This window comes from Rhamphochromis longiceps, linkage group LG7, assembly GCF_057381845.1.
Source record: "Rhamphochromis longiceps isolate RC_006_pf linkage group LG7, R_longiceps_female_GT1.1, whole genome shotgun sequence".
Taxonomy (NCBI): Eukaryota; Metazoa; Chordata; class Actinopteri; order Cichliformes; family Cichlidae; genus Rhamphochromis; species Rhamphochromis longiceps.
Window position 1 is genome coordinate 52,753,663 of NC_140563.1, and position 24,787 is coordinate 52,778,449.

The 24,787-nt window shown below is 39.7% G+C and overlaps 2 protein-coding genes across 2 annotated transcripts in view; one reads left to right on the forward strand and one right to left on the reverse strand.

Annotated features, from left to right (window-relative positions):
- The window catches only part of LOC146666312 (uncharacterized), a 477,181-nt gene that overhangs the window by 380,430 nt on the left and 71,964 nt on the right, over window positions 1-24,787 (forward strand). The gene's annotated exons all lie outside the window — the stretch shown is intronic.
- lamc3 (laminin, gamma 3) overlaps window positions 901-24,787 on the reverse strand; it is a 177,628-nt gene continuing 153,741 nt past the window's right edge. The window contains exons 15-28 of the mRNA XM_085414267.1: window positions 23,591-23,744; window positions 23,340-23,482; window positions 22,990-23,168; window positions 19,578-19,758; window positions 18,258-18,502; window positions 12,364-12,440; window positions 11,929-12,063; window positions 7,813-8,035; window positions 7,214-7,360; window positions 6,364-6,466; window positions 5,683-5,885; window positions 4,404-4,544; window positions 4,192-4,291; window positions 901-3,745 (exon numbers count right to left, since the gene is read on the reverse strand). Coding sequence (XP_085270393.1) covers window positions 3,483-3,745; window positions 4,192-4,291; window positions 4,404-4,544; window positions 5,683-5,885; window positions 6,364-6,466; window positions 7,214-7,360; window positions 7,813-8,035; window positions 11,929-12,063; window positions 12,364-12,440; window positions 18,258-18,502; window positions 19,578-19,758; window positions 22,990-23,168; window positions 23,340-23,482; window positions 23,591-23,744 — 2,294 coding nt within the window. The 3' untranslated portion in view covers window positions 901-3,482. The remainder of the gene's footprint in view (window positions 3,746-4,191; window positions 4,292-4,403; window positions 4,545-5,682; window positions 5,886-6,363; window positions 6,467-7,213; window positions 7,361-7,812; window positions 8,036-11,928; window positions 12,064-12,363; window positions 12,441-18,257; window positions 18,503-19,577; window positions 19,759-22,989; window positions 23,169-23,339; window positions 23,483-23,590; window positions 23,745-24,787) is intronic.

The following is a 24,787-nucleotide window of genomic DNA, read 5'->3' on the forward strand; positions in this document are numbered from 1 at the left end:
GCTCTGAATCACAACATGTGTAACCTCAAGGAGGTTTATATTGTAAGGTAAAGACCCCACAATAATACAGAGAAAACCCCAACAATGAGATGACCTCCTATGAGCAAGTACTTGGCAACAGTGAGAAGGAAAAACTCCCTTTTAACAGGAAGAAACCTCTTCAATTAACACTTCAGTTGGGCCTTGATTGTTTAAAATCTACTGATGTAAGGAGTCATAATTAACAAAAATACTTGAGTGTCTATAAATGTATAAACCTAACTGTAAATGTTTATTTTATTTAAGACAAAAGCTGATCTGTTGTTGGGGAAAAAAAACAAGCAAACAACAAGTAAAGAGTTGTAGATAGGTGAGGGTTAGTGTGGACTGGCAGGTGATTCCTCTCCCCTTGTGAAGAGTCAGACTAGGTAAGCTAAGCTAATCGACCACTGGCCTTTATGTTTCGTCCTGACACCCGAGAGTGATAGGAGACTTTTTTGCTCACAAACAAAAACAGTAACACAACTTTGTACTAAGAGAAAATGTGTTTGTTTAAAGGGCTAAAGTTATAGTGTCATATATGAGTTTGTCTTTGATCCACTTTCTGCTGAACCTTTCCTTTCATCGGTCTTAAGTGTACTCCCGGGAGTTTTACTCCCCCTTTCAAAAACAAATTGTCATCTACTACAGCAGTTGTAAGGTTTAGTCGAGACTTGGGCTTGTGGTAAATGGTTCTGGTTAAGGGAGCTAAGAACTTCAGCACTTTCATAGTTTTTCAGAAACCTTCTTCCTTCCAAGGCTGCTGGATTAGTGACTTCTCTTTGTTTCACTTCTAGACAAAAAACAACAACACAAAAACACAAAACTCAGACAAAGGAAAGGAAGGAAGGAAAGTAAATTCACAAATAAAACAAACCCATTTTTATAATTTTATTGTGTTCATCAATATGTTACTCACCCATTTCCAGATATCTGCATCTACTCAGCTTTGAGCAGCTCTTTCATTTCCATTATGCTTTGTTGTACAATATTACACAAAAATGTCCACTAAGAATTCGATACATTATGCAAGACGGACGTATCGTGTATATTTTATTGCATTATGGTTCAGGCCTTATACACTCGGGCATTGTTACAATTATTACAAGCAGACATGTGACTGGGGCACTTGCATGAAAAACAGGTATAACTTTTGATTTGATTAGACTGAGCATTCATAAAAGCAGAACAATGTAATTTTTAAATAATATCTTCGCTTCATCATTATCATCGCTTTACAAGTCTTGCACAGGGTTCCTGCACCATTTTAAAAAATCCAAACCTGTATCTTTTGGGACCTTTTAAGACCTCAATGTCCAAATTATGTGTCACAGTCAGGCTGTAAACAGGCCATAACCTGTAGCTGGGTATACAACTATGAAGGAGTACAATAATCCTTACACAGTGATATTTTTACGTGCCACAAATGAGAGTAAAGTGAATCTGTTTTTAATGATATCTTAGACAGAATCTACATATGTACCTTAGCTATCATACTTGTATGTAAAAGATGTTAACAGCATTATTGTTTTAATCTCATTATATTTTTCAGTAACACACTAATATATGCATGATGCAAGATTCAGTGATTACATTACAGTTACTATTGTCTTGTTAGGTTCTTCAGTTTTCTGCCGGGCAGATAGAAAGGAAAAGAAAAAATCAACATGCTACAATCAGCTGATTTCAGTTTCTGGTGCTGGGAGGTGGAAAATGGTGTAGTCTACATTTTTGCAGATAACTTTTGTTTTTACTGCATGAAAGGACAAGCGATAATGAAACGCAAACTGAGTCCAGAATAGAAACACAACTTTAGCTCCTTGAAGCCATCTGCACAGACAGCATGCTAACACAAAGCTAGCGAAGAACCCAGAGTGATGTTAAAGCTGAGCGCTGGCCAGCCCCAGCCCCGCAGCCAGACACTTCAAAAGGTAGCAAACTCATGCTTGTAGCATTGTAGCCTACGTTTCTATCTTTCATTTCTATCGTTATGGCCATCACTTTAAAGTTTCTTTGGTCGGATTTTAAACTTTGCTTTGTGTTGTTGGTTTTGTGTTCATATTGTAAAAAGTAAAAGAAAGATTGCTCGTGTTTCTGTATTCAAATAGGGATTTATATTGGTGTGTGGGACTGTAGCCTCAGGCTTATATTTTTAACTAGTAATTATGTGACAATGCATTTCAGGTTATTTTATAGAGTAGCTCTACAATGAGTAGTGTACTTTCTCAATCAAGTAATTAGCTAACATAGTGCATTTCTTTTAAGTAAAGTAATGCGTAATGACCCAAGCATTGGCTGCGACTCTCTTGCAAAAGAGATTTTTAATCTCATCTCGTGTTATTGTAGTTAAGTAAAAAGACAAAAAATCTGACATACTAAAAGCACAGTTCTCAACTGTTTTGTTAAATTAGAAATGTCATGTGCAGCTACAGCTGGTACCAGTAGTGGCATTATTGAGCACTTCCATGAGTCAATCTGTAAAAGTGTGTGTTTAGACTCAGGCTCGAGTATGACAGTGCAATTTACAGTTTTCTTTCTTATTTTTGTCTTTACCCTGAAACGACACTTGAAGCTGTGAAAACATCTGAAATTGTTAATGAAATTAACCAACACTGGTTAACAGTAATTTGGTGATCATCGCATGTTTTAAGACCAACAGCAAAACTATTATTACGTTTTCTAATGAACTTGCTGGAACCCTGTTGTAAGACTTGCGCAAAGACCCTTTGCTTTTATGTTTTAGTCATCAGGAGCCACGCAGTGTGACGAAGCGCAACTCCAAGCAAAGTTTGTCCATTTGACAGAGGCACAGAAAGACAGAAATATTGAGAAACTGCAAAAACAGAGAGGTAGGCACTGTAATAATCCTGAAAACAGGTTCTGTGCTGTCGAAGCCTGACCTGAACTCCACTGAGGCCAAGGGGACTAATTGTTAATTAAGCAATGGTGATGAAAAAGAGCTCAAGTGTAAATGAATGTGTCAGTCTGAAGGAGCACTCAGACACACCTTTTAGCCCCACAAAGGAAAATCAGCATTATTTTAAACTTGACAGTGCACTCCAGCAGTTCAGAATGGCTGCTTATTATTCATGGTGAAATTGAAGTTCGGATGTTGTTACTAAAAGAGAGTTGAGTAAAAAAAAAGAAAACGATAAAAACAAGAAGGAGAAGGAAGATTGGTTATAAATTATGGGAGGCAGTGGAGAAGTCTTGGGCTTTTGGCTGTTGTGTGTGTGTGTGTGTGTGTGTGTGTGTGTGTGTGTGTGTGTGTGTGTGTGTGTGTGTGTGTGTCGGTCTGCTGTGGAGGTAAAATTAATTGCACCTTGGGGCAAAAAAGGAAAAATCTAAAAAGACTTTTTCTGAAGTTGAACACAAAATCACTGCAACTCCTTCTCTTAACAAGATCATCCCAGACTTTTCTGATGTTCAGCTATCAATGATGTAATGCTCGTCATCTATAGCATCTATCCTTTGCCTGCTCCGGTTGCCTCGGGGCAGGACTGGGGCAGGTTTAAGGCAATGTCTCTGAGACTGTCTCTCTCCTCCGTGATCTCCTGTATGTCCTGTTCAATGAGGGACAGACGGCTCTGCTGCTCTTTAGCAGCCGATTGCAGCTTCTGGATCTTTGAGCCTAGCGTTGGGCTCTCTACACTCCCGCGAAGCATGCTCAGACGGTGCGCTGTCTCGTTCAAGATCCGGTGAAATCGCTCCAGTGGCACATCCCCATCTGGAGGGAGGACAGAAAAAGAAAACGCTGCATAACAGACTTGAAAAAGATCTGTTTTTTTTAGACTGTGGTTTATTAATGGCTGTCCTACTTCACTTATTCAAACAGCACATAACCCAGCATTGTGACCTAATTGCAGTGATTGGATGATTATTCTCTCAAGCACAGTAGAACTGACCACAAAGTGCAAAACCTCACCTTTCTAATGAATTATAAAAATGATTTGACCAAAGAGGACATACAGTAGGTCAGATATATATGTCAGACCTAAAGGAAATGCTGCTCGGACTTGTGCACAGCAGTTATTCGTGTTTTACGGTCTGAGGAGTATTTCCATGTTTAATGAGGCATTAAAAGGCACCGAGCTCTTTAGTGGGCTGATATTTAAGGTATAATGAAAATTTATGGGTTTTATAGACACAGAAGGGCAAAAAGTAGTGACTTACCAATCTTGCTGATTAGCTCAGTTAGTGTAACAGAATAGGCCTCTAGCTGGAGCTTGGCTGCTTCCATATCTTCCTTTACGCTGGCCAGAGACACCCCAGGCTGAGAATTACAAGACATGCTCTAGAAACAGTCTTTTAAGCTGCACGCAGGATGAACAGATCGATATGCATAGATTTTTTCACTCAAATATGTGTATGGCTGTGTTAAATACCTCTGAGGTAATCTGGGTGTTAGCTCTATCAGTCAGCAACTCCTGCACTGACAGCTGCTCTAAGGCAGAGTCTATATTGGAGCTAAGGTGAGCAGATGCAGTCCTGGTATGCTTAGCCTGGGTCAGAATGGCTTTGGATTCCTAAACACAAAAATGAGGGAAAGGTTAGCAAATGACTACTGGAAATATTCTGAAATGTTTATGAAAAACCACTAAGATCTATGGATCTGTGGATTGTGAGTGCTACTTTAATGTTTGCTTAGCTTTTTATTTTATATGTTAGCATGCTAACAATCGCCTAATCAGCATTTAAGTACCGCTGTGATCGGCAATATGTGACAGCATCACATATGGCCTTTTTTGATAGTGAGTAAAAATAAACATCAAAACTGAGTGAAAACATAACAGTCAAACTCCCATCAGTAAAATGAACCTGGTGCCCTCGTAGACAAACTTAAGATTTATACCAGCACAGACTTGGCTAATCAAAAGAGCACCATTAGATGTTAGCCTTAAGGCACAGACACTTAACATCAGCACTTGACAGAACAGCAGTATCATGTGATGAGAACTTGTAGTAGAGAGATGTGGCACTCAAGGAATCCTGATGAGAAATTTTCTGGGGAATTCTGTAATGTCAGAGATGGCGATCGTTACATTTCTTCCTCCAAAGAATCAATAATCTGCAACTGATGCATGCACACAGCTTGGGGTTGGGTTTATGTAGTGGCTGTAAAGTGCATTGGTGGTTGATCTTGGCTGTGTGTTTATCATCTGAATTAGCACAGTAGCTGGTCGGGTGTTGATATGAGCCAAATATGCTGATTGTATTAACACTTCGAATTGAGCTTAAATTAATCCTTGGTGTAAAACGTTGCAAAAAAGTAGGAAAACACAACTTATTTCATAGGGTTTTTTTTCACATTTGACTTGTGATATTATACATGCAGTTTTTATGCCTCAGTGACTATTGAGTTTAAGCTACGGCTCTCCATTAATTCATTGACTGGGACTTTTAAAGTCAAAATAACTTCCCAGAGTTGTTACTCTAGAAGGTCTTTGGGTGAGATTAACTGGAACATTATTATTTGTGACATCATCTAATCAGAAGCTATACTTTTGAACAAATTAGGAATTTTGTTTTGTGTATCACACAAAAAAATGATTGACTTACTGCAAAAATGTTGTCAATTCCACAAATTAGCAATTCTCCAATTAACATCCATCATTTATAATCCCATTTGTTCAGTGTTATGGTTGGAAAAACAAGTATTCACACCTTTACCACAGCATGCGCTTTTTGTTCGGCGTCCTTTGCCGTGCTACTTGAGATGTTGGAGTGTTCCAGAGCTGGTTTAAGCATCTTCTCGGTCTCTGCGACTTTCTTCCTGACATCAGGCAGGATCTTTTCCTCCAAGGGTCTTGCCTTCTTGATTGCAGCCTTGGTCTGCGCCTGTTGACGGGGCCACTGTGTAACCATGCCTGAATGGAGATTCAAGCGGATGGATGTTATTAGGATTAAGGCATAATCAAAGTTGTATTAGATTAAAAAAATATTTGACTAAAAAGGTCACTGTGTACTGGGTGAATTTAATTTTTTTTATCCACTCTTTATTACTCTCTACTATTACTGACTGTCCAAGCAGACAAAATAACCTAAGACTCTCTTTATGTTTCATAAATGTCAATATTTAATTAATGAAGTTTAAGCTAGAACGACTCAAAACATTCTGGCTCTTTCTGTTTTTCTACAGAAGCCGCTATTGTGCTCAATACGTGACAAATGGGTCAAGACATTACAACCGTGATGACATATCTATTATATTAATACACGAGTCTCTGGGTCATACGGTGGTTTTCTTTTCATCTCAGTACTTGACATTTCAATTTAAGCAAAATAATTTAGTTGTACATTCATCTGTCAAAAGCAATAATGTACTTCAAAAAGATAGAGGCTTACGTTCTAGTTGTCTGTGAAGAGAGATTGCTTCTGATTCCACCTCTTTGCCTGTCACAACTGATGACAAAGTCACAACTTTTGCTCCGTGAGCTTGAGTTTGCAGCTTTAGTACAAGAGAAGGAGGATAAAGCAAGAAGTCAGTAAAGTCAAGTGTAGTTTATTAAATCTTTGCAATAATGTTTATTGTGTTTCATGTTATATTTTGTTCAATTATTGTGTTTGTAACAAAATATTCTTCTGTAATTTTCTATCTATCTATCTCTCTTCCTTCCATAGATAGGGTAATTGGAAACACTAAATTGCCCATGTGAGTACAAATGGTTGTCTGTGTCTATGTGTTAGCCCTGTGACAGCCTGGTGACCTGTCCAGGGTGTACCCTGCCCCTCGCCCTAAGACAGCTGGGATAGGTTCCAGCAACCCTGAAAAGGATAAGCGGAAGAGAATGGATGGATTTGTATTAGCTGATCTCAAAACGAACAGTGACGACGAACATTACGCCTACGTTGCTGACATTGCACGTACCTTACGTCTCCGTGCACATTGTTGATTGTAAATACTTTTCGCTAAACTCTGGGGTCTGTGAAATGTGTTGTCATGCATATCTATAATTGATTACTTTGCCTTATACAATGAAAATGTAGCTTGCAAAGAAGAAGAACAAAAAATATGTTTATATGACTCATTTCTTTGGTGTTTAAGGTTTTGCTGTATCACTATACGTAGTGATAGAATGAACATAGAAAGAATAACAATAAATTAACATACATTACTGTGTTTTAATAATTCACAGAACTATGCTGTTAACATGGCTAATAACCATCAATACTAGCAAACACTTAGTGTGGTTACCTTGCTGACGTTATTCACGCTTTCCATGCTGTTGTTGACTGTCTGTAGTAAAGGCTCCACCACTTCTCTGACCTTAGCAATGAGACCGTCTTGAGTCTGAACTTGCTGGTCCAGTTCTTTTGTCTGTTTCACCAGGGTCTCACCCCACTACACAAGAAAGGGGATAAGAAGAAGCAACAGTTCTATTAGAATAAAGATCTTTTTTTTAATTGCTTTCTCTACTTTTCTCAACTACCACGTACACAAAGGGCACCTTAGCATATTTCTGGGTCATTTAACAGTGTATTCTGCTCAGACATGCTGCTGTGGTAATCACCCCCCCTCCAGAACAACATGTGCCCTGTGAGCAACAGAAGCTGCCAGAATCTTCTCTCCTGTGCCTCAGTGTGCGTCTTTCCTTGCCAAATATTAAATGAGAAAAAAACGAAGTGACATTAACTTCCAATTCCCCATACCTCTATCTCTATATGACCCAAGTTAAACAAACCAGAGTGGTTCCTTATATAAGCAGCACCCACACTAATTAGAATGAAATGATTGATTTATTGGTTCAAAATGCAACAGAATATGCTTGAAATCGTAGTGAAGATTAAACTGACCTCTGTTGTAAAGTTGGTTAGATGTTTGGTTTGGTTGAACTGAGTGTGATCAGCCTCCGGATATGGGCTGGCATCTGTCAGAGCCAGCTGATGTAAGAATGATGTGATGTTACCCAAGGCAAGCTTTAAACCAGCAGCTTCTTCCTCCAGGGCCAGCTGTTCGGCTACAGTATCGTTCACCTGCACCGTCAGGTTCTCCTTCTGCTGCTGCATCTGTGTGATTCTAAAATGAAAGAAGTACAGTAAGAATGTATCAAAACATATATCCCCGATAGGTGGGAAACATATAGAAAAGTTTTTTTTAAAAAAAAGTTCTTGTCTCTGTTCTACACAACCACCTACGTGCACATGCATGCTAAAAATGTGCTAGTGCTAACTTCTAGCTTCACATTGGCTTTTAACCACACTTTCCAAGGTGAAAGTCCTCTTCTAAAGCCACTGCACATTCTGTCTCTTTCTTCATTCTCCTCTTACAAGTCTCCTGTCATGAACTAGATTTTCTACAGCAAACGGTTCCCAGATGCAGTGCAGGAGTTCTCTCACTGAACATTTACATAAAAATATGGTGATACTGATATCAAAACATGATTGACTTACTGACAGACTGACTGAAGTCCAAAACATGTAGTCTATTTCAGCTTTAATGTAAAATATTATGGGTCATTTATAAGTGTTCATATAGTGAGATACTATACTACAGGATCATTCGAATGTCACATATACTGTAAATCATTTTCCAAATAATAAGATGATCACAGCGTGCAATACTGAATGCAATAACAACCTTGAAACTAATTTAAAAAGTGCTTTTTTAATTAGTATGCGAGACAAATGTTTTTCTTTTGAATCGTGTGAACACAAAAGCTCATGCAGCAAAATTTCAGCCTTCTGTATTATCCTGTTTAATAAAAAGCCAACTTAAAAAGACAAAAAGTGAAAATAAAAAAATGGGTTGATTATATACAACAGCAGCTTTATACTGCTGAGGGATAGCTCAGTAGATAAAGTGATCACCCCATGGTTGGAAGGGTTGGGGGTTCAAATCCACTGAACGGCTACCATGAGGTACCCCTGAGCAAGGTACCCTACACACTGCTCCCCAGGTGCTAGATTGGTGGCAGCCCACTGAGTTGATGGGTTAAATGCAGAGAGAAACATACATTATTATTTATTTTGCAACCTATCTGACCCAGACACATTATCATATAATGCTGTATATTATGATGCATCAGTTGCAGAAACTGATGCACCAGTGAAATTAGTGTTAAAGAGTTTCCTTGTGTTTTAGACTTTATTTGCAAGAATGTACAGGACGTATACAGAGGTCCTCGTTTCTAAATTTAAAAGAAAGACGACCCACACAACAACTTGATGTCTCTCCCCTTCTCTCTGCTGTCTCAGAAACCCCCCTTCTTCCTGTAGAGCTGACTTCACTTTGCACTCAGCAGTAGGAGGTACTTGGCAGAGGGAGAGGAAATGGTAGGTGACATCAGTGTTAAAGAGGTGTGTTTGACTTTGTGACTTATGCTCTTTCTTTGACCAGCATGCAGTTTGCTGCTTGCTGCGGCTCAGTCACACTAGAGCAAAAATAGGACTTCGATTGAGAATAAGAGAATAAGCAAACATTTGCTGTTTAATTTATAAAACTGGACAGTTTTCCAACAAATGTCAGTCAGTGTGAAGCAGTCTGGAGTTCGTTTTACTTGTCTCTTTGCAATAGAGGACTGAACTCAGTCGGTTACCAGCCAGTTGTATTCTGGTTATATTTCTGTTTATAGAGAGATGTGCCTATGTCATTTTGCATTAAAGTATCTGTCCTGAAGCATCTATTTGTGGAGGAACTTCTGCTTCTGTCCATGAGGTTCTGACGGCAGTCAGGATACATTTTAAATGTTAATTTCTGTGTCTGTAGACCGATTAATTCCCCTATTATTGCAAATAAAATGGAACGGATTACCAATGACTACATTCAACTGCAGACTCACAGTTGATGCGTGAAAGTCATTTTAAAAAGTGCAAATAACTGCAGATGGTCACAGATCTAATCTCCAACTTCCAGGAAAACATTTCAGAGAGGTCTTAAGTTAAATGCAATAGTTTTTGTTGTGTCCAGTCTCCAACCATTGTTTATCCTGATGTGACTGTAGCATCAGAAATGGTTTGAGATGGTTCGAGCATCTTTGTAAAGCTATTCATAAAATTCTTCCTTTGCTCATGGTTTCGCATCCCCTCCATGTTTATTGTTATTTCCCCAACATCAGAGAAAAGAGCTTGTATAGTTAACTTGCTTTCTCTCCCTTGCAGCACTGTGCACAATATCTTGAGAGTGACATGAGCACATGAATTGCTTGTATGTAGTATAGTACATACAGCAAAAGTATGAATGCGCTGTGTTATCAGAGCACAGCTTTCAGGGTGGCTTTATATATGTGTGTGTCACTACACTTTTATTCTCCGCAGTCAAGACTTCTTGTGTGTGTGTGTGTGTGTGTGTGTGTGTGTGTGTGTGTGTGTGTATAAGACATCTGAGTCTCCTGAAGTTCTCCATGAAAGAATAAACCTGGCCGCATAAGATATCCCCAACAACAAATCCATTTGTACCGCTGTAATTGGTCACTACGTTAAATACAGCAAGGCTCAAAGAGCCCAACCACAAATTTAATTTTTGTCCCTTCTGCCTTATCTCTTTCCCCACTCAGTGATTAATTTCATACTTTTATGTCTTCATTCAAAGATCCTCAAAGGCATGTTTTAAACCTATAGGGAGCCTTTCTTCATCAGAACAAGAAAACAGCCTGCTAGTGTGAAACTATGCAAATATATCACTCTGTGTTGTGAGAAAAAGAAAAGAAAAGGGAGGGGCAAAAAATGACTGCAGAATAAAAACTGCAACAGTAACTGTAGCTGCTTTTATTAAGAGATCTGAAACATGACTGGGGTTTCAACTAGACACTACATGTCTGCACAGATTTTACAAGACAGACTGGCTGGAAAGCTGTGGTTTAAGCTTTTAACGGTGACCTAGCATTGGCTAAAAATCATTTTTTGCTTATTTTCAGTGATTTAACTTTTCACTTTGCAATAAGGATGTACAAAATTGCCCCGAGACCTGGTGACATTTCTACTGGATGGTTCTGACTATGTTCAAAAAACCAGAAAAGGCAGTGAACTGCTGTTCAGTTTGTTATTTAAATTATTCTTCAACATTCTACTTTATGTAAAAGCTCAATCAGAAAGTAATAATATCTCCAAAAAACATGCAGGAAGGTAAAAACAAGTACTCAGTTTCCCACTAAAATGTAAAGTCCATTAATGTAGCTCAAAGTTGTGCTGAACAAGTGCTACTACCCCTTTGCTGTTGATGATTACAAACACTGAGGTGAATTGTTTCTAACAGTTGCAGTGCTGCCGAGTACTAGTGATACAGACCTTTTGTTGGAGACAGGTTGAATACCTTTGTCATTTTCTGATTGGGTAGCTTCCTGCCTATAAAATGCCTCTGATCTGCTTAAGTGCCACCACATGGGGAAATATGTGTGGGAAATGCAATTTTATGCTGCCCATCTGTGCGTAAACTGCTCACTTTGCATCCTATAAAGCGACACACAAACGCACGCAGACACACACACACGCGAGCACGCACACAGTGCTGCAGTGCTCCGAAGATGAACACAACTCCTCTGAATCAAGCTGACTACTGGTAGAAGGGAGTAATCAATTTGGAGCTCCTCACTTCTTGCTCTCATCATGGCCACCGGAGGGCTTTTTGCATCATTCTGTCTAGCATCCAGGATAATCCTCAGAGCAATCACATGCTAGGAGATGCAGCAAGCGTGTGGCAAATCCAAGAAAGCAATAGGCTTACAGTAGAGAGAAGCTGTCTCCCTGTGGCTAAATGTCTTACTCCTTAACTCTAGTGTGCTTTAAGAGGCAGCAGCAAAGAAGAGGACCTTGAGCTATAATACAGTGATAGGTGCACTTTGTTATATACACACACATGGCAAAAGCGCAATAATCCAGGGAGTTGTAGAATGCTTTATGTGAATGTGAATTCATACAAAGCATTGTTTCTGCCTGTGCATGTCTACAAGAGCATATGTTTGTCGTTGTGCTCACTGCTCCGTTAGGTTCCTGATGTACTCCTCTGTAGAGTTGTCCTGCAGTAGATCCATCAGTGAGCTATAGGTCTGCTTTGAGGCTCTTACTGCCCTGTCGGCTATAGCCTCGATGTGGTCCGCTGTTTCCCTGTGACTACCAGAAGAAGAAGAAGAAGAAATAAAAAAAGTTAAATAATGTAAAAGAGGAATAAAAAGAGCATTACAGAACAGTAGAGTACTGCAGCTGCTGCAAGGAAAGAGAAAAATGGATTTCCACTCTGGATATTTTTAACTAGAACAAAGGTGTGACTCTAAAGCGCCGAGAGCATCGATTCACAGTAACCTAACCACAATGTATTTGACAAGCTAAAAGCCGGGAGTGATGAAGCTCCGTAAATTACTATTGCGGTCTTTGCTTTTAACTGACAACTCAAAGTCCATTGACCTAACTTACCTTTTCATTAGCACCTGTGAGTCATTGACCATAATGTTCCATTTGTTGGGTCGTGACACTGCCTCAAAAGGAATGAGCTGTGAAAAAGGTAGTGAGAGAAAGCGACATACTGAGCAAATGACAAAAAAAGTACAGCTCTGGTCTTGGAATGGCTCTAAGCTGTTTGGACGTGTTTAATTAAATCATATGAGGTCACGTAATTTAAAGGATTTTTCACACTTCAGCTGATTATTTTTAAAAGTGTTTTTGACACAGTGCTGTTTGCAGTCAGAGAAATTTTCATTTGTGTGAAAACTGTGTGTTTCTGAGAGTTATTCAGAAAAATACAGCATTGCGCTAAAATCTTGAACCACCTCTCATTTCTTTATATTTTGCTAGAAAACTAAAAATAGCTGCATTGATTTATTCAAATAGGGTAATCATGGAAAAACAGCACATGAGGAAAAAACTGAGTTTGAAAGTCAATATTTGGCATGGACACAAAACACAGCCTGAACTCTCTCTGGCAGCTTTCTTTAAGTCAGGGGTCTCCAACTCCAGGCCTCGAGGGCCGGTGTCCTGCAGCTTTAAATCTGTCCTTGATCCAACACAGCTGATTTAATAATAATAATAATAATAATAATAATAATAATAATAATAATAATAATAATAATAATGGATTGGATTTATATAGCGCTTTTCAAGGCACCCAAAGCGCTTTACAATGCCACTATTCATTCACTCTCGCATTCACACACTGGTGGAGGCAAGCTACAGTTGTAGCCACAGCTGCCCTGGGGCAGACTGACAGAAGCGAGGCTGCCATATCGCGCCATCAGCCCTTCTGGCCAACACCAGTAAGCAGTAGGGTAAAGTGTCTTGCACAAGGACACAACGACCAGGACAGAGAGCCCGGGGATCGAACCGGCGACCTTCCGGTTACGGATGCGCTTCCTGAGCCACGGTCGCCCCAATTTAAATGGCTAAATGACATGTCCTGAAGCTCTCCAGAGGCCTGGTAATGAATTAATCATTTGATTCAGGTGTGTTGACCCAGGGTGATATCTAAAACCTGCAGGACACCGGCCCTCGAGGCCTGGAGTTGGACACCCTTCAGGAAAAGTTCTCCAGGCTTCCCGAAGGACATTTCAAAGCTCTTCACTGGATGTGAGCTACCTTTTGTTCTGTTCTTTGTCTACCAGTTGCTTTCCACATTGTATTGCATGATGGCTCAAAATCCACACTTGTCCTCGTTCAAAGGTTTATCATTTCTGATAAGATCTGAACCACCTCTGAATTAAACGTAGCCATAAACCATGACAGTACCTCCGCCGTGTTTTACAGATGAAAACAGATGCTCAGTGGTGTACCTCCCCCTGAACCTGTCTGTACATATTGACTGTTAGATAATGATTTGAGCAAAAAATTTTAATTTGGGTTCTCATATGAACATTAAAAAATTTAAAAGACTGTCTTGAAAATACAAACCCCAAAATAGAAACTCAGTACATCAAAAATAAATGAACTTCTATTTATTGACATGTACAGTTCTGCCCTGTTTTTTTTTTATTATTTTGCAATATTTGTCATATTCGACAAAGATTTAAATACAAAATGCAGATTTATTAGATCTACTTTTAAATACATCAATTCCTTTTTCACAGAGGATTAGATATGGTTGGATAGTTTAGACCTTTGTCTAATATGACATTATGTCTGATGATCTTAAACATGTAAGTGTAACAAATATTGCAAAAAGAAAAATGACAAAAGAAAGAAATCAAAAAGGGGGCGTAAACTATTTTACAGCACTGCACGTTAGAAAAGTTGTGATCAGCGAAACAAACCAGAGATTTTCTGGGATTTTGAATGAGCCTAAATACATGATCAGCGTTACAAAATGACCTGTGAACATAAGAGCTTTGTCATTTTGGGCTGTGACTGTCTGCATTCTTGCTCCACATGGAAAAGAATTGCTGGTGAAGTTGAGAAATGTGATTGTGAGACTTCACAACACTGGAAAAGAATACAGCAAGATTTATGGCCAACTCAAAAATCAGTCGAAACAGTTTCAACAGTAATCAGAGGTACAGTACATGCCCTAGTACTACAAATCAGGATCCTTTTAAATGAGGTAGTACTTACACAATCTAAAAAACCCCAGATAAATGAAACCTTCAGACTTGGCACATGGGTTATCAGTAAAAAATTTGATTTTCTGTGACAGCTCAGAGAGCAAGCAACTCTCTTGCTTTCTCTCTGGCACAACACCGCAAGATCAAATTTGACTTAATTAACAATAAACAGGGAAAAGAAAAAAAAAGTTTAATGAACATGGGGAGTGATGGTCATATAAGACCAGGATCAATTTGTCCAATGTATTTGGTAAGAACAAGGCCAGGACTACCAGAATGAACACACAGAAGTAAACACATGATGATGATGATGATGATATGATTATATGAGTCCAAAAAGGTGTTGGGGGGGATTTGTTTTATAGCTGGAACCCCAAATATGCAAGACTATTAATAAAATAGCAGTAAAAAGTGTAATTATGGCCTCATTTGAGTCCAAAGACAGTCTTTTTAAAGATGTGGGTGGACACAGAAAGCATTATAAATAAGGCTTGAAGCTCAGTAATGGAATACTTAGAGCTTTGTTGTATTGAGTGCCTACTGTGTGGGATATATTTACAATGTAACGCCTGTAAGGTAATACAATTGCGAATCAGCTGACATGAAAGTTATATTGCACTGGAGAGTACTCAATACTTTTGCATGTTTATATAATGAACCTCCTTATATAAATGTATGTAATCAAGCAGGTTCAAAGCAGGGGCATATGGGGGGGAGGGGTCCTAAAAAGGTCTGAAATTGCCTGAAGTTTTGTCTTAATAAATGTAGTGTTTATACGGTTGAAACCAGAGTCCTTCCCAGAGTGGCATTCAATTTGAAAAAATGCAAACAAAACGGGCAAACTGAATCAACAATTGACACACAAGCATTTTTCTTCATTTTAGTGGAAGGGAGGTGGCCGCTGTGCTTATTAATATGAAATTACATTGCTGTTGCTTCAGGCATACCCAGGTGATAAGCACAATGGACACACACACACGCAATCAGAAATAGAGAGTTATATATTGGCAAAACAAGCTCACTCATCTCTCCAAACCTAAATAACATGGCAGGAGTATCTATAATAAATTCCTGCAAGCGTCATGAAGAGACCGTGAAAAGCCTTGAGGCAGGTGAAGAACAAGTTGTTAATTTTAGCGTCCATCAACATCTTTGGGTTTTTGTTTCAGAGGGAGGAGTGTGCCACTCATATGGAGAAGGGTGGGGGTGTGAGGGGGTGGAGTTATGGTTTTGCCTGGGGGGAATCTTTGTGGATCTACACAAAAGAGCAGCATCTAGCAAGGTAAACTGCAACCTCCCACACTAAAGACAATAAAAAAAATAATAAAAAAAACATGCCACATACAGTGTCAGCATGCTAGCACACAGTATATAATGCAATGGCATAAAAGACTGATTATTGCTTACAGTAATATTTATAGTACTTGATTTAATATAAGCATATGCTTGAGCTATCATGTGCAATACCTTCTAACCCAGATAACAATAAAAATGTTCCAAAGAGGTTAGTTTGATGTTAGGACTGCTTGTTTTTGTCAATCTTCCCTCCAAAAAGTTCTAAGGAGGGCTACTTTTGATCAATTTCAAATTCCCACTACCAAACTTTGCTACACATTTGATACACTGCAGTATTATTCTCTGTCTAGCTCGCCTTGTTAAATCACTGGTTATCTAACTGGGAGTGGGCTTTCACTGTGAGGCACACAGGCACTCTACAGGGGTCGTGTATAACCGGTGGAAAACGTGCCGTGAGACTGAGTAGAACGAGTATGAATTATGCAAAGACAGTAAACAAGCAGGACTTTGCTGATGCTGCTGTGCTGACCTTTGGTGAATCTGTTATTGTTAATGTCATTCATGTAAGCTCACATTTGGATTCACTGGCAAAGGGGACTTTCTTTTTCTCCCAATCATTCACTCATACTATTGATTTTGACATTTTTTCTTCCTTTGTGGTGTGAAGGCCACTACCGGTGCTGTGAAACCACTCAGCTTAGCAGTATCTTAACTAAATCTTGTCTTGTTTAACTAATTTTGTTAAGTTTCTGCAATGCTGGCCTGCTGCTTGTGCTAACGTTTCCACACAGAGTGCTATGAAGTACCCCTTTAAAACCAGTGGTATATCTATGATTTGGCACTAAGAAAGCCTAAGTCTTTACTTAGAATACCAATTTAAAATTTGACAATAGTGCATAGTTATGCTTAGGTCTGCTGTTCTGCTGGAAACCTGGGGCACGGCAATATTCATCACAGCTGAACAATGGCTGCAGGTTGATTTACTTCATGAAGTCTGTGATGGATAGCTCAGATCCACATGTCATCAGTTTTCTTCAGTGAAACTGTACAGAAACAACCGAAGGAAATTTGTACTGCAGAGTTAGCATAGTCAGTGCTACGAGCGGTTCCCACTTGAATACAAACCTTAGACATGATGCAGCACCATAAGCGCCCCTTCACTTGTCAGAACCTGTGTTTTTGTTAATGTTTCTAAATCTACAAACTCTATTTTTATCCTGGAAATAATCAGATTTTTAGTCGTGACACACTCACAGCCCACTCACAGGCCACTTTATTAGGTACAGGTGCACATCTAATCAGCCAATTACATGGCAGTAAGTCAGTGCATTTAGACATATTGTCATAGTCAACACCACCTGCTGAATATCAAATGAAACATCAGAATGGGAAGAAAGGTGATTTAAGAGACTTTGAATGTGGTGTGGTTGTTGGTGCCAGATCAGCTGGTCTGAGTATTTTACAAACTCCTGATGTACTGGGATTTTTTCCTGAGCAATCGCCTCAAGGGTTTACAGAGAATACTCCAGTAAGACACAGCTCTCTGGTTTGAAAATGCCTTATTCATGCCAGAGGTCAGAGGCGAATGGTCATGCTGCTTCAAGGCAACAGAAAATCCAATAGCTTCTTATTACAAAAAGGTATGTAGCAGTGTTAATTCTGACAGCAAATGTTTGTTTAGTTTTTTAGTCAATCTTTGGACTACAATTTAATTTAGTTTCAGTCATAATTAAGGCATCTAAATTCTATTAGCTTTAGTCAACTAAAGATTAAGATTTTAGTAGACAGAATCTTAAGTTAGTTTCCTCCGTGATTTCTATCCTTCTCTCTAACCTTACCGCACAAGGAGATTACTTCAGTTTAGATCATTTCCAAAACCCATTCCACCTTCCTGCACAACTTAATTAGTTCTGATTGGATCTTGTCTCTCCAGAATCCTTTCAGCAAAATTGTCATCATCATCAATGTCATCATCGTTTTCTTCCTTGTGTGTTCGTTTTTATTTAGTTATTGTCTTGTATTTGTCAGGAAAAACAGGTCGGTGACAAAAATGAAATTATTTTATTAACACACAACATGCCAAGACTGGAAGCAGATGAGCTGCAGCAGCAGAAGACCACACTGGGTGAACTCTCACAGGAAAACTGAGGCTACAGTTCACACAGGCTTGTCAGGCAGCAACTATATTTCCTGATCTGATGAGTCTCAATTTCTGCTGCAGCAACTGGATGGTGGGCTCAGATTTTGGAGTAGCCCACATAAAAGGATGGATCCATCCTGCCTCGTACCAACAGAGGCTGGAGATTCACTTCATGGAACAAAATCCAAGGAACGTTTCCAGCACCTTGTTGAATCTATGCTATAAAGAATTAAGGCAGTTTGGAAACCCAAAGGGTGTCCAAAGTGGTGCTAGCAAGTCATAACTGATAAAGTGTTTGAGGTGGCTACAATACTGAGGACAAAGTGTACATTTAGGTCACCTACCATATTGTCCAGGTCTTGTGTTGCCTGCTTCAGTTGTTTCTGAGACACTCTGATCATGTGTAGAGTGTCTGTGAAGGTCTGACACACAGCCCCGCTGCTTTCATCCTTCCTCCTCTCCTTCCCCTCTTCCTCTGTCATGCTGATGCTGCAGTTCAAAGAAGATGTAATGCCATGCAGCTGGGCTAAAAGTGTGCCTGTAGAAGCTTTCAGCAAGGAAAATTGTTTTATTAAGGCCTCCCGTGCCTCTGTAAGAACAAAGCAAATAAAACCACGTTAAGTCTTTCATGGATTTCTTCACCATTCTTCCAACTCTTTGTAGCTGGAAAGCCGTATTTTGACACATCTCTCATTCTCGGCTCCCTCATTTACTGTGTTAATTCATGTGAGGACTCTCATCCATTCTACATATCGGTAGTCAGAATAAGCAGAACCATATGGAAATTTATCCAGATGCTCGTATTTTTTTTTTGCAATTTCACTTTGTTTGCTGTCGTGTTTCTAATTTAACTGGCTGCAAAGGCATTTTACAGAACAATTAGTACAATCTGTCCGCTTTGTTGCTTCATTTTGGGACATGCTTTACTTGTAGCTTTGACTCCGTGTCTGATAAAATGAGAAGGAAGGAGCTTGTGTGTGCCCACACAGCGAGTCCGTTGATTCCACATACTCATTAAATCATTACTGGGCCATCCAGTGCCTTAAAGAGCACGACTGGTAACAACGTGTGTGTGTGTATATATAGCGTGGGTGATGGGAGGGCGATTGTTGGGCAACTGTTATCATGATTGCAACTATAATCATAATAAGCAGGGATTAGCGATGCCCTGGCTGTCATATAAACAGGGATTAAGTTGGTCACACGGCGCCCTGTTCTATATTGTTATGATTTGTCTCCATTTGGCTTGTGCAGCTGAGCCTGTAAGCCTTTTCCCCTCCAAAGATAATGAGGATATATCAACATTGTGTTAAAGTAATTGGGAGAGGTTTGCATTGTCGCCTTGCTTCCTGATTTAATCGCTTTGTTGCGTTGTATATGTAGCCCAGTCACACTGGAGGAGACAGACACAGAGCAACAGCAGCAGATTTTCGAAACGCCGGGAGCGGTTTCACATCAAGTTTCTGCGGCTGGTCTTGTATGTACTGATATGGCATGTTATCATCTCATAGCCAAAGCGTGACACAGCGGTTACAATGGCACATTAAGCGAGCATCATGTTTCACAAGGCAAAGGCTGCCAAGTGCCTCGCAAGATGTCACGACCACGGAGGAAACATTAAAAGGAGTGACAGCGAAATTATCTCGGCTCCTGGCTGCTGATACCTTGGAAGGCCAGAAAATCCTCCAGAGCATTGGGCAGAGTATCCTCCCTTTGGTGCTCATGCTCATAAAGCCTGGCCATGTGATACTTCAGCAGGTGGTGCCGCTTCCCGAATCTACCTCTGCAATCAAAGTGAGCCAGGAGCTTTTCCAAATCCTGCAGCCGAGTCCTGAGCTTTTCCGCCTGTAATAGCATCGAGATTTTTCACCAAAGGTGTGAATGAGAATACGGGTTAAAAAAAAAAAAAAACACAAAAAACACAAAAAAGCAAGAAAAACCAAACAAAACACTTGAAAAAAACAAAACACCACAACAGAATATCTATCTACCTCCATCTGTATTTATTTATTCAGATGCAAGGATTGAGATAGGACTCAGATTCTTGGTGCACCAAAACATCAAAATGTAGTATTTCACCAAAAGCAATGAATAAATGAATACCAAAAACAGGATAAGCACAGAACACTGTTTTCATATCCGCATCCACTCACTATTCCCCGCATATCTGCATTTCTGCAGATAACTAGATTAGACTTCTTAGAGAATGGAAGTCCGGGTCTGAAAATGGAATAAAAGTGCCGTGATTGGCAACAGTTTGCTGACCCCGGCAGTTAAAAAATAGTCCAGAGCTATATAAATAGAGCCTGCGATCTGGCTGTGATTACACCTTTTGTTAAGCTGGTAGCCGTACGTTGTGCACGTGTGTGCACATCACGTGTGTTCTGTGTTAGCAGGAATTTCTTGCCGATCACTTTAGAGAGCAATCATCAGTGTATTAATAAGGCCTCGTCAGCTTAACACCACTCAGATAAAACAGTGAGTGCTTTTTCTGAGTTATTCATTCTTGCATTTAATCAAGTCCCGTCCATTTTAAAAATATATAAAAAATAAAATAAAATTCTCCTCTAAATTCTGCTGTCATCCACGGGCTTTTTCACACCGTTCTTGATCGTCCCTCGCACGTCTCTGTCTTTTCTCAACCTCTCTCTCTCTGTGCTCGTTAGTCTTTTTTCCCCCCCTTTCTATGTTTGAACCACAGGAAAAGTAGGAGCGGAAAGACAGAGAGCGCGAGCAGCAGAAAGCGAGAGCTGGGGGAGACTCAGGACAGTGAGAGTAATTGCAGGTGTTCGCAGCAGACAAGGGTTGGGATGTTCACTGAATCGCTAACACTGTGGAAATCACAGCATGCATTCACACAGGTACAAGTCGGCCCGGTGAGAACATGCAGCCACTTTAGCCGGAACAAGAAAATGCACAGAGAACAGAAAGAACACATCTGCGCTATTGGATTGTCCTCAGAAGGCAAATCCAGAGACACGGCACCTTAGCATACAGACGTGGGCTGCTACAAATCTAAAGGGACAGAGAGGAGCAGCGCGGGAGATCATTTTTCTGTTTCACTGCACAGCCACTGTTTACTTGCAATCTACAAATACAAAGGAGCCATATGGCTGCCATGAGGGTCTACAAAGGCAGGATGTACTATGGGGACTGTGTTATTTCAGGATCAAATTGCCCCTCACGCATTAAAAGTGTGCCAAAAACACCTTGCGTAGGTGTGCAAAACAATAATATGGACTAGTGCACGGACCTGCAAGGAACATAGTGAGAATGTGGGAAGGTGCAGAAAATAAAGACCCAATGCAAGGTCAAGAAAGCTATAGTCTGAAACACTGACACCTAAACTGAAGCGATATTTTGTAAAATGCTACACTTCACTTTTATTAGAGTGTTTTAAGACTGAATTGTAGGCTCCAGTCGGCACAGCAGTTACAGTGGTTTACAATATTGCTTCAGAGTAAGCTTGTGTGTGGCGTTTGCATGATCTCTTTTTGCCTGCGTAGCTTTTGCCCTGCTTCCACCTAAAGTCTGAAGACATGTTAGGTTAATTGAACGTGAAGGAGATAAAGTGTTTTAAGTTTATAGAGTAAAGCGCTGCATGTATATAAGGTTAAAATGTGACTCGCAGTCTTTAAGTGGTTTGAGTCATAAGTAAAACTAGAGAGTGCTATAGAAATGCACATAAGTACATTCAATCTGATCAGAATTATCTCACATTTTGTAGAAGAAATTATTGATTAAATAGTTGCAGAGTCAACACAGATAAAAAGGTCCATTCCTAAACAAAAAAGAATTCATATTCAATTCATGATGTCTACTGCTTCCTAAGTAGGAAAAGCAGGACTGCGAGGACCAACTGCAGCTGGTTTTAATTTGTACTTCTTTATTAACCTTGCACTATATTAAAACTCAACATTATTGTTTTTCATTGGGTCATTATTGCCAGATACTTTTAATAAAAAAGTTAAAAATCTATCCAATAACCTGCCAAAGATCAAATTACACAGTTAAACCAACTATCGAGCATTAAATAGCAAGACATTTTCTTTTGTAGAGACCACATAGAGCTCACAGAGGAATGAATATTGATGGACAAAAACACTATCGTGAGAAAAGGACTCTGTGCTGTCCTTCGTACACTCCAGATCCACCTTTAGCAGTAATAAATTGACGTGATTTTTGTTCTGTATGATTTTATCAGCCTCTCACATCCTTGTGGAGGAATTTTGGCTTGTCGTTTGCAGGTATATGCACAGCTCTCTTAAGACAAATTGTACTATTTTGAACTTTAACATTTAACATACTAACTGACACCTGAGATGTAGCTCTCAGGTTTTTTTGCAATTTCTCAGCACTGCACAACTTGACCTTGGGTTGAATTTGCTGGGACGCTCTGAATGCTCCAGTAAACTCTCAAAACTCCTCCTTTTATAGAGGTGTTCACACCTGCTGATGATGTCTGTCAAATGCATTTCATTAGCAGCACCTAGCTGCACACAATCCTGTGAAAAATGCTTATTCATATATTAGGCCAGTGTTTCCCAACCACTGCGCCGCGGCACATAGGTCTGCCGTGAGAATTGATCAGGAAGATTATCTGGGAAACACTGTATTAGGCCATCCTAGCTGTCATGCTAACATCACATACTTTCAGAGACATTATCTTGGCAGTTGAAGTGTATGTAAACTTGGGTCCCGTTTTAACCGTGACATCCCATATAATTTCTTCCTTATTCTAACTTGAATGTCTTGTATGGCGATCTTTACCTGCAATGATGCTTTCTGACCAACAGATGGCACTCTTACAAATACCAAGTGCTTGTGTCCAGTTACAGCCGTCAGTGACGGCCAGCCACGCAAAGCAGATTTAAGGAATACACATTCCCAACACAGTCAACTTGTGTAGCTTTTTTGCTATCATGTTTGCCATTTGACTACAAATGCTTATTTTTATATGCTGTGCCCTAATTTGTCATTCGAAGCAGTAAAAATTTTAAAAAATCCTGATTTTTTGTTTTTCTTCCAAACGCAAATATTAACGAACATAAACAATTTAACGAAACATAGACCCACCTGTTTCTTGACAAGGCCATAACAAACTGGGCATTCCTCGCACTGGTGTGTGGCTCTGTTGTGGAAATAGTTTAACTCACATTTGTCACACTTGTAACCCACAAAGCCCTGGCGGCAGTGGCAGGTGCCGTTACTGCGACACTGCATAGAAACGGAGCCCATCGGGTCACAGTTACAGGCTTGGTGAGGCAAGATGGGACCACAAGGGGATGGCAGAGCCGGGGAAGCAACAGAGATAAACATTTATAGAGTTAGAAATGCCTTCATGTGTGATCTGTATTAGAGGAAGTATTAGAGGATTAGAGGATGGCACATAGTGCAGTTGTGATGCCTCGAGTAAAGTACTGTACCTCTGCAACCTCGTGATGAGAATCCAAAGAAGCCCAAACGGCAAGTATCACACAGTCTCCCCTCCACTCCTGTGCGACACACACACTGCCCTGTGATTGGATGGCATGCCAGTGACGATGAGCCAATTGGATTACATTTGCATCTGAGGAAGGCAGGAAAATGACACATTAATGATAGAGTCTGCTTCTAAGAATAGTTATTACTGCTTTTCATACAAATCAACTCTGAAGCGCACAGGGGATCTGTTTACATTTCACATCCAATGCCTGGTTGGAGGTTGAAGAAGCCAACTTCGCAATAACTGCAATCCCGTCCGGTCACATGACTGAGGCAATGACAATTTCCTGTCTGAGGATGGCATTCATTTACATGCCCAGATGTTCCAGCAGAGCTGCAGCTGCATGCTAAAGGAAATAAACACAAAACTTGAAACAAAAAAATCTGTTTGCAGCTTGCAAACAGCTTGCGGTACAAGATACGCCTACTTTGTATATCTTCAACTGGCACACTGGATTTCTTGTATTTGTCATCTATTTAAATAGGCTAGTATGACGAACAAAGATAAATAAAGTTTTGATTTTAAGAACAAGCCACAATGATCCAGGAGAAACATCTAGGGATATGCATCTTTGTGTAGACCAATTTTAGTGCAGAGTTTGATACCTTTACATCGATCAAAAACGTGTGTTTTGGAATCTTTATTGTCTCAATAGGAGATGTGGGTTACTTGTTCATCGTGTTCCAAACACATGTTGCTAACAGGGAAGCTGCAGAGTGCCACTGGTGGCCAACCTGTGCAACAATCATAACATAACAGGGTTGAAGTGTTTTTTTTTTATTTTCATTTCTCATCCTTTATAAATGATTATAGTAATATATCAGCAAATAGCTAACACAACATCTTGCTTTCACATCTGCAGTTATGAGTGATTTGTTTATGTTATACAGCTTGATTTCAGTCACCAGCCAAACCAAATATTACATTTCCCAGTTTATCAATTCATTATGAAAACAATAAGAAAAGACAAAGAATAGAATAATAGAAGTCCTATATCCCTCTGTGGTGTTGTTCTGTTCTGTAGAGGCTCAACTGTGGTAGAATGAAGCATAAGAAAAGGATAAGACAATCAAAGGACAAACACGTCACAGCTATTACTGTTTCTGCTTTTGTAACTTCAGTTAGTTTTTTTCCCCCGCTTTCCATTCTCCCAGCCCAGCGAGTCTCTTCTTTTTTGTGTTATCTTTCTGACCCACAGCCATTTGTTCAAACCATTTTCAGCTTTTGCCTTTCATGACTCAAGACAGCTATACCTGTCAAAATAGAACTCTTGAATTGAAGGCAATTTGAATGGACTATTTTTTCCTCTTTTTAAAAGTCCAACCTGAAGGTCAAGTAGCCTTTAGTAGAATATGTCCATTAGCTTTCTGATTGTAAACACAACAATAT